The sequence below is a fragment of the Chroicocephalus ridibundus genome, chromosome 8 (assembly GCF_963924245.1).
Source record: "Chroicocephalus ridibundus chromosome 8, bChrRid1.1, whole genome shotgun sequence".
NCBI classification, from domain to species: domain Eukaryota; kingdom Metazoa; phylum Chordata; class Aves; order Charadriiformes; family Laridae; genus Chroicocephalus; species Chroicocephalus ridibundus.
The window spans coordinates 57,198,483-57,208,500 of NC_086291.1; the positions used below are offsets into that span (position 1 = coordinate 57,198,483).

General features: G+C 45.8%; 1 protein-coding gene across 1 annotated transcript in view; it reads left to right on the plus strand.

The window, feature by feature from the left end:
- The first annotated feature begins 680 nt into the window (after positions 1–680).
- Positions 681–10,018, plus strand: part of BAIAP2L1 (BAR/IMD domain containing adaptor protein 2 like 1) — a 41,060-nt gene continuing 31,722 nt past the window's right edge. Inside the window, exons 1-2 of the mRNA XM_063343643.1 lie at positions 681–925; positions 9,934–10,009. Of these exons, the coding sequence (XP_063199713.1) occupies positions 875–925; positions 9,934–10,009 (127 nt within the window). The 5' untranslated portion in view covers positions 681–874. The remainder of the gene's footprint in view (positions 926–9,933; positions 10,010–10,018) is intronic.

Sequence of the window (10,018 nt, forward strand, 5' to 3'; positions counted from 1 at the left end):
AATACCCAAGATCATGAAATTCCCACAAAGCCCTTCAAGATAGTGCTGGTATTACAACATCAGACAGATATTCCAACTAGCATACTTTAAATTAATCTCACAATCTCTGGGCAATTTATGGTCCGCAAAGATTTACAGGTTACCTTCCTCACCCTCCTTCCCTCCGCGGAGGCCTCGTGAGTCACTTCACAGAGGACAGATGACTAGGGGCACTGTTTTATCGGTGTGTATTTAAAAGAAATAGAAAACTCAAGCGTGTGGCAGGAAGCTCTGGTGGTGCCCGGACCAGGACTGAGGAGAAAGACACGTTTGTCCTCGCCCGAGAGGCCCTGAGGAAACCCCCCCGCCTCGCCCTCCCGCGGGAGGGAGAGAGGGGACCATCCCCAGCCGCACCAGCACCGCTAGGGCCACGCTAACTAATTCTGACAAGACTAATTAATTAATTCTTACAGAATCCTCCCTTCGTTGCTGGGAGGAAGAGTTTACCTCACACTTCGCTGGGCACCCACAGCGGAGCTGCCTCCTGCAAAGGCCACCGGGGCCGGGGAGGAGAGGCCCGGCAGGGGCTCCGCCGGCGGGAGGAGGCGGCGCGGCCGAGGCAGGCGACGGCAGCCCAGGTGGGGGGCGCGGCCGAAGCCGCCCGCCCTGCCCGCCGAGGCGCGGTGAGGCGATCCGCGCCCGCCCAGCCAGTCCTGCCGCGTCAGGAGCCGCGGCCGCGCAGGCCCCGCCCCGGCGGCGCGGCCCGGCCGGTTCCACAAGTTTTTGACAGTTTCTCCGCGGCGGAGGGAGAAGCCGGGGCGGCGGCGGCGCGGGACGGGGCCGGGCGCGCTGCGGACCACGAAGCTGTTGCCAGCGGTCGCCTTCCCCCGGCACCATGTCCCGGGACCCCGAGGAGGTGAACAGGCTGACCGAGAGCACCTACAAGGTGAGTGCGGCCGGGGGGACCCGCCGCCGCCTCGCCCGGGGCCGGGGGGGGGTGGCGGCCACCTTTGTCCCCGGGGGCAGCCGGGGCCGCGGGCCGCGGCTCCACAGGCGGGGCCGGCGGGGGGCTGCGGGCAGCCTCGCCTCGCCTCCCCGCGGGAAAGGCACAAAACTCGTGCGTGTGTTTGTTTTTCCCCTGTCCCTCCCTTGTGAGGGATCTCGCCCGTCCCGGTGACTCAGAGGCTGCTCCGGGACGGCTTCTCAGTGCCCCGGCGGGGCTCGGGCGGCGGCCCGGGGCCGTGCCGGGGCCCGGCGGGAGGAGCGGGCGGCCGGGCCGCGGCTGGGCCGCTCCGGGACGCGGCAGAGGCTTCAGCGGCGGCTCGTCCCCCTGCACCGGCTCAGCCGTGCGGCGAGCCGCCGCTCCGCCGTGTGTTCTGGCGATAAGGTGTTGGGGGATCTCGGGGCTTGTGGTCCTCGGCTCCAGCCGCTGCTCCCTTCGGCTGGAGCCCGGGCAGGGCTCGGCGCGCTGCCCGGGGGCCGGCTGCCGAGCGCGGGCACTGTACTGGGTAGACTTGTAAACTTTCCCTAATGCCTCGTTGTTTGTAGAATTAAAAATATTTTCCATGTGGGCACTAGACACTTGTTTTTAACTCTCTCTAAATTCAGCCCTTCCAAAACACACCGGTTCTAACAGGGCAAAGTTCCCTTAAGAATGGTACTTTTGGTTGAGTAGCGATGGCAGTGTTGGATCTGTAATCTTCATTCTGTACAGTGTGTTGTACAAGAAAAAGCGCCTAAATTTGCAAATGCATTTAATCATGCAAATGAACACAGCTGCAGTGCATTTGCAGCTCTGAGCCCAAAGGACAGCTTCCTGGGGGATTGTTCTGTTTTACTACTTACTAGATCTCGCTGATTTACTATCAGATGTTTTCGTATTTCTGAAGCTGTTGTTACCATTTAAAGGTCTCTAAAGACATTTACTGGAGTATTTTGCTGTTAGTTTTGTTGTTCTGCAACACCCTTAAGTCAACTTTACTCCTTCAAGTAGTCCAGTTATCCTGGTGTCGTGCTGTATTTGCTGTTTGCTTTCTTTGGACTTGGATATCAAATTCATGCAAAATTACTGAAAAAATGAGATGACTTGGCTATAAATTTTGTCCTCTAGAATTGGTGCAGGTCATCTTAAACGGTCTGGTGCTTTTTGCTATCAGTTACGTTCATGGCAAGGTCATAAGCAAACATAAATTCCTTTTTCTCAGAAGAGCAGCCTGTAAATACAGGCTCACAGAAGAGAAACCTGGGAAGTTGACTGTTCAGGGCCGTGCTGACAAAGGAATGTCCTACCCTGTCTATTGACTTCCAGAATGTAGCTAAAACAGTTTTACAGAGAGGGAAGAAAACCTCTTGTGTGTTTTAGTGGATATAAAATAGGCTTTAAAGGAATGATATACTCCTAAATAAACACTGCCTTCTCTGTTATTCAATACTTATTTACTGGGAAAGTCTACACTTTTTTTGTTGTTTTTTAAACTGAATTCAAAGGGGTGCTTAAGACTGAAACAACCAGCAAAACAGAGCAATATGAAGTTAATGTTGACAGTGTGATGAAATGTCTTCTGTGTGGGTATTTTGGGAGGTCTGGTGTGTTGCATCACATTGCTAGGACTCGCGGGCCTGGAAACCCTCCTGCCCTGCCCTCATTAAAAATTGAAACTTTATCCGGATAAGGTATAAAGGCTGCTTCAGATAGAGAATGGATTCTGGGTCTACTTTAAAGTAGTTATTTCTATATCACAGTTAAAAAATAGTTCTTTACTTCTTAAGGGCAGAGGGCACTACCCTGCGTATTCAGCGTTTGCTGTGAGGGTAATCACAGCTCCCTCATCTCCAGCAAACGAGCCCCTCTCTGTGCTGTGCTTTAGCCTGCACGGTGAGCATGCTCACCTTTGTTTCCTAGTGCTCCTGTGACTTCGGCTCTTGCTGGATGCCATAGAGCGCTTGAAACACCATGCTGGTATTGATAAAATCAGGAGCGGTGTTTGTGTTTCTCCTCCCAATAAGAAGAAAGGCTTGGTCTGGGGAAACCAATTCAGGGTAGCGGAGTGGTGGCATCTGCGTGCTGCAGGCTTTCGACTTCTCAAAACAAACCAACTTTTGGGTGACCTGGAAAAACAAGAGAAAATGAAATCGCATGTCTTGCTAGCCTGTTTTTCTTTTTTTTTATTTATTTTCTTACAGTGCTAATCCATTGGATTTATTAAATACATAGTAACCTGTGTTATACAAAGCTTCAAAATATACTTAGAGGAGTCATCAAGTGGCTAAGTAATGCTCTTGTATTTTTATCTTATTCATCCTTTTTGTTGGCAGCAGCATCGGAAAGTGAATACCTCAACATTTTTTAGGTAACATGACTAAATAAACAACATAATCCACAAATACGTGCATGTGTGCACACACAGAAATCAAGGCTGACATTTAGTCTTTATGTAATACCTGAAGAATCACTTTAATGCGTGATAGGAATGGCACGTGCGAAATGAAGCCTGAGGGTGTGGGAGCCCATGACTAAAGGGCCACAGCCTCCCCCTGGCCGAGGGGCTGCGGGAGGTGACTGCTGTGACACTGGCCGCAGCCACGCCGCGGGCGGGGGGGACACTGTGTCACCCCCTCATACAGACCGTGGCCATGGTTGACCCCCGAAAGCTGTGCCGTGTTGCTGTCTCACTGCAGCTCGTACAGCTTCATTTTATCCGCTGTCTGTGGGGAAGCTGTTTGGCATCCAGCTGCAGTGGCCACAATGCCGGGGAAAGGGCAGCAGCTGGGAAGTGCCGCCATACAGCCCCGCAGTTCCCTCGGGGGGGCCTGGGGGCTGCTGCGCTGGCCTCAGCCTTCCACAGCTCTTCACAACAGCCTGATAGCCCTAACTCATTGCTGTGGGTAATCTTGGTTTTAAACACGTATTTCTCTGTATTTGAGTAAATCTTGATTTATCAAGAATTCGGAAATCGAGAAATTTTGATTAGCAATCAAAGTGTAATTTAAAAAAAAAAAAAACAGCTTTGTTCAGTGGAGTGTTGTGGTCTGCTGAGGGGCTTGTGTTCTCTACAGGGGCATGTAGAATCATTTTGGTAGGCGATATTGTTTTATCATGGAAGTATATCTGATAAATTCAGCTTAAAGCCCTGAATTCTATGTTTCCTTATTTTAAAAAGACATGCAACTAAACTACCAGATCTATGTACCAAAATCGGAATTCAGCTATGGTCCCAGCACATGCTGCAGTAAGGCTGTTGTTTTGCATCACTGAAATACAAATCTAATTTGTTGGAAGAGGAGCCTTTGGGAGTTTGTGTGTGTATAAAGTCCAGTTCTATTTTAGTGCAAATTATCTATTTTGACCTTACTTAGAGTTATGCCTATTTAGAGTCTATCCTGGGTCATGTGTTCATAACCTGAAAAAGCTCGTGTTTGAAACACGCTGATGGATGATGTATTAATGTTTCTCTTGAACAAGAAACGTTCCATCAGGCTGACTAATAATTAGTCATAAGAATGAGTCTTTTTGAATGAACACTGGTGTCCTGATTTATATTTTCCATTCTGTTAAACCTGTTTTAAAACAGCATTAAGCTAACTTATGACTGAGCTTAATGTGAGTTGTGTTGAGGGCTTAATCGTGCTCTTCTGTAAACTGTACGGTGGATTTCTAAAGAGGAGATGAAATGCAATAATGTACAAAATGCTTCAAGTACAGTAGGGCACAGTATGATTTGCTTTCTGTACCGCTTTTCGAATCTTCTCAAGTGGGTTCTCAGACACAGCGTAGCAACACTGAAGACTTTTTTTCAAAAAGCTTAATTTTACTGTTTTTCGAATTGAGGAATAACAATCTAAACTAAATTATTAGTAGGTATCCAAAGGTTAGCTATGAATAGCTGTAGAAATGGCAATATGAGTAATGTTAGGCATCAGGATCTACTTTTCTGTGCTAGTTTTATAATTTCAGATTTCCACCCCAATACGTTGTTATCCGCTCTTGCAAAAGTGCCTGCAGGATGTAAACTCGAAACTACAGGGAGTCTGTGCATTGTTCGGATGTATTCATACCTGCTGAGCTATTGTTCTGCGAGGTGTGTCTTTAAGTAAAAGGCAAAGCTGAGCATTTACAGGAAGGCACTTTTACAATGGCTGTCATTTGTTTTGAAGATTAGCGTTGTTTATATGACTATCAGGAACTGCGGAAGATATGATACCTGTACACAACAAGTGGAAATACAAGGCTTGTTCCTCTTCAGTCAGCTCCTTGCTGGTTAACTCACACTGGTTCCATGGGTGGAAGGCACACAGCAACTTTCATACTGGGTTGTAGGGGGATTTAATGACTTGAACGGCCGGAATAGGTTTTTCTTACACTTTTTCTTGGAAGGTCACTTTTGGCAACTCTAAATTTCTCTGCATAAGAAGGTGTTTCCAGTTGCCTATTTTGAAAGTGTTTCCCTTTATTTCCATTCATCCTAAATAATAGAAAGCGGTAGGATCTGATCATGTGCCTCCTCTTCTCTTCTAGTTAATTATTCTGCTCATGAGAGGTAGTGTGTCACTAGAACATAGGACACTACACTGACAATTAGGAGGCCTAGTTTGTGTTCCTCGCTGCGCAGGCAGATGATGTGTTGTGAACTACTTTGTCTCTCGCAGCTTTTGTTCTTGCTTTGTGATGTCTGTTGGGATTAAGACAAAAGTTTTATTCCCACATCTTTGTACAGCATGGAAGATAAAAAGTTTGTGATATTTTCTGAGACTTCTGTCAATTTTAAATTAGTAGTTCTCCTGATCAGAAATTCTTTTTTGTTCCTCTGTCTGCTTTTTTAGAAGTTTTGAGATCTGGCTTTAATATATGACTTCAGTTTCTGCACTGGTGCTCAGTCCCACTCATCTTCATGACCTTTTCCTTAGACTGCAAGTAAAAGCTATAAAACTCTTGAGACATCATCTAAAAATAAATAGCTATACAAACTGATTTCTGAGTGGCTTTTTCCCCATGTAACTTCTGAAGCTGAACAAAATATTACAGTTATTTTAAGTGATCTGAAATGTCTTGACAAGATCAAATTTATATCTGATCCTGAAAGGGGAGTTGCCAGTGACTGTTTCCCTTTTGGAAAAAGTGCACTAGATATTTCTTCCTGGACAGTACTTCAAAGCCAGCAGCAGTGGTTGACTGTATAAAAAGAGCACTAGAAGCATGGGCAGGCTTGTATTTGCTTTGAGAATCTAGTCTTCAGTAGAAAGAAAAAAAATACATATAATGCTCCTTTGTAGTGTTGAAGAGAGGAAAAGAGGAAAATCATACGGGAATATTTCATGGGATCCTCTTGAGGCCGGGGGAAGCTGAGCCCTCCAGTCAGACGCAAGCCCTGCGCAGGAGGTGGCTGAGCCTGGCGGGTGCTGCGAGGATCCGCTCACCGTGCCCCGTGTCAAACCAGGCACCTTCCAAAGGGCAACTGCCATTGCGAAGGGTTTTGCTGCTTCCCCGGCGTTCATGTCTAGAGACTGCTGCGGGCACTTCTGCTAACAGTCACCCACTGAGGCAGCGGGAAGACTGAAACGCTTCCCGAGGCTGCTCGATCTCCTGGAGGAAAGGCCCATCAGTCATGTGCCATCAGCTGTGGATGGCACGGGGCTAGAAACTGCCTCTTCCTCTTTCCCAGCAGCTCCACATACACACGGAGCAGACGAGACATGCTGGAGCTCTTCTCAGAGTTCAGTGGACCTGTTGTGTTCCTACAGCGAGGTCTGGATCTGCTGTACACGAATACCCAACGCGTATCGAGTTGGCCGGTGAAAATGAAGAGCGATGGGGGCTGGCTTCAGAGAGGGGAGCTGCTGAGGGCATCTTCGCTGGGTTGCGTTCGCTTCCTCCTAAAGGAAGACAACTAACGCCAGAGGTGCAATCACTGTTTTATGTTTGAAATCTGAATTAGAAGACGTCAAGAGAACTGGAATCTTTAACCCCTGACTCCTTAACAGGGCCATCCCAAAAATCGGCATTTCAAGACCAATAATTATCATGTTACCGTTAGAATTTTTGAGTAGGTGGCAGTAAGGGTTTTGCTCTGTAAGTTCTTGTTGCAAGGAGCAGGGTAAGCAGGGACGTGATCTGTCTTTCAAGAAAATGATTTTCAGTATAGGGTGGCAACTCGCGGTGCTGTTGGGATTCCTACCTGCCATGCGTACACGCAGTTTCTATGTCAGGTACACCCTTCTTCTCCCCCATATCCTTGGAACACAGGACTGTCTATCCTAAGACAATCCTCCAATTCACCCGTTGTTTTCTTATGACTCACTGACTCCATATGTGCCAGCAGACATCATCTTTAGCACACTGCTGGGAAGAAAGGGCAAAAAGTTGGAATGGGAAGAGCCAGCTTCCCCCTTGGACCACACGCCCCACAGGTGCAGTGCCTGAGCTGCGGGGAGGGTGGCGGGGGCACGGCAGCCGTGCTCAGAGCGGTAAATTAAAGAGCTGGGGTGGGAGGAGGGATGTTCCCAGGCACCAGAGCCTGAAAATCCCTACTGTTAGGTTGTTGGAGCAGCCTTTGGCATTGTTGGCCTCGGCCCAACCTGAAACGCAGTTTCCCAAATGATTTCTGGATGTGGTTTGTGAGTTAACACAAATCAAGGCCTGGGGACGGCAGGTAATTTGCTTGCAGTGATCGCGTTTGGGTGGGTAAGAGTTTAATGGTATAGACCAGAAAACAATCCCAGCTGCATTTAATTTGTACACGTAAAGGCAGCGGGGCTAGGTGGTGGTGTTCGATGTCTGCTTTTGATATCGCTTATACTATACCAGTATCAGAAGCTAATAGTTTTCTATATATTTTTTTTTAATACCTTTTACTCAATATGACTGTTAAAGTATTACTGGTGAAATCTGGAGTTAATTCTTTGCTTTTAAAATTGATTGGAGTTCAGGTATAGCACTATACTTGAAAAATAATAATAAAGTTCTCTGAATGACCTTGGCCTGAAAATGAGAAAAATGTGATAGTATTGCTGTTCTTTTTGGGTCCGTGTGTGTACTAATTATGAGTATTTTCATTCTGTTAGTAGCATAACAGACAAAAGCTTGATACTACTTCACTGGTCTTGTATTTCTTGTAAACAGAAAGTGTCTGCTTTGAATTCCTTGAACTTGAAAGTTCTGCTGTGTGAACAGTATCTAAAAGGATGCGAGTTGTGTCATAAAAATATTGTCATAAAAATAGTAAGAATAACAGAATGATGTCTTCGCGTATCTCACGATCTTGTTTCATGACAATAAAATTTTACAAAGGAATGTCACAGCTATAGTTTTGTTAGGAAGATTCTTGGAAAAGGTAGTCTAGAATCTGCAAAAACTTTTAAGGTTCTTCTCTGTGGAAATATAGGGCTTGTATTAAATTCATTTTTAAAAGAAAATATTCGTTAGCAAATTGTTCCTGAGACTTAGCAGCTGGTGTTATATGAAATTGTATTTTGTATGGAAGAGAGAAAAGAAAGAACATCGTGGTTACTTGACTATTAAATGACCAGGCACATCCGGCAAATTCTAGAATACGCGTTCGGAGGTAATTACTTACATAGATACAGAGGGGGTTTTGTTAACAAACACGCTGTGTCTCTACTTCAGTAGCTGGGGTGGTGATTCTACCTGAGGAACCCAAGAAGCCATCAGATAAGTGAGGCTCAGAGAGCTCTCTTTTGAACTTATATAGCATTGTTCAAAAGTTAATTGCAACAGCAAATACTTTAGAATACAGCAATTTATGTGTTTGAGACATCTTAAAGGGCATGGTGCTGAGGAGTGAATACCTACTGCGTTTATAGCAGCATGCCAGCTTTGCTTTTCTTCGTTTTTCAGTGCTCATAAGAAGATAAAAGTCACTTTGGAAAATTGATGGGGGGGTAGAGGGGAAAGTTACTGTCTTTGACCAGAAGGAGGGAAACTGAAGCTTTCCTATGAGTAGGGGCAACTCCAACTTAGTGGGTCACTTTCCCTTTTGGAGTGGGCAAAAGCTTTTTCTCCTCTTTTCTTCAACCCGCCAACTTTGGGAAAATTCAAATGTGCATTCATACTTCATGGCTTAACTTATTTTCTACTTTTTGCAAAGACTTGAAACTTTTCTGTTAAATGGTGTAGCTATTTTTTTGCACTAGGAAGCTGCCAGTCACATTTCTACCACTTCATCAGTTTACGGAATTTGCTAGGTATGAGAGTAGTCATGCTTGGAGCTGCTGGATTTCAGATTCTGGTTGTTTTAGCCAATAATTGTATTTAACAGCCAAAGCAGCTGCAGTGGATTTTTTTTTTCTCCTTCTATTTAAATAAGGTCATCATTTTCACTTTCTTTCTGGAAGAACTATAGCTTCACACAATAAATGCAGTGTTTTCAAACTTAAAAAAATACCAAAACACCAGCTAAATTCCCTAAATGCTGTCTGTAACATAGACAAGTGCTTAGTCACCCGCCAATCAGATACCTGGTGAATTTCTTTTTCCTTTTTTTCCTTTTCCCAGCATTATTCTTTTTTCAGCACAGGGCCGGGGGAAGAACTGAAACCTTGAACCGTTGTCAGGAAGTTTGTGTTGTCTGACTTTGTAAAACAATTAGTGGATAAAGGTTTTTCTCTCGTTCTTATTTCACCATCACCTACCACAAAAGAAGGGCCTGTGCAAACTCTGATCGCGTACTTGACATCCGTATTATACGCAGCCAGATTCCTTTTTACTCCTACTGAAACAGTTTACCTTTTTCCGTTTGTTGATGTTCAGTGCTCGCTTTCTTCTCCCGCCCGTCCTTTGCTCTCCTCTTCTTCCCAAGTCTTCTACTTTTCGTCCGTGCGCAGACTTTCAGTCGTGTGCCGTACGTGTGAAACGCAAGAGTAGAGCTAAGTGGCACTGACACTTCCATCCGCTCTTGAATTGCCTTGGTTATAACACGGATTTTGTTTTCTGTCCACTAGAATGTTATGGAACAGTTCAATCCAGGACTGAGGAATTTAATAAATCTGGGGAAGAATTATGAAAAAGCTGTTAATGGTAAGTCTT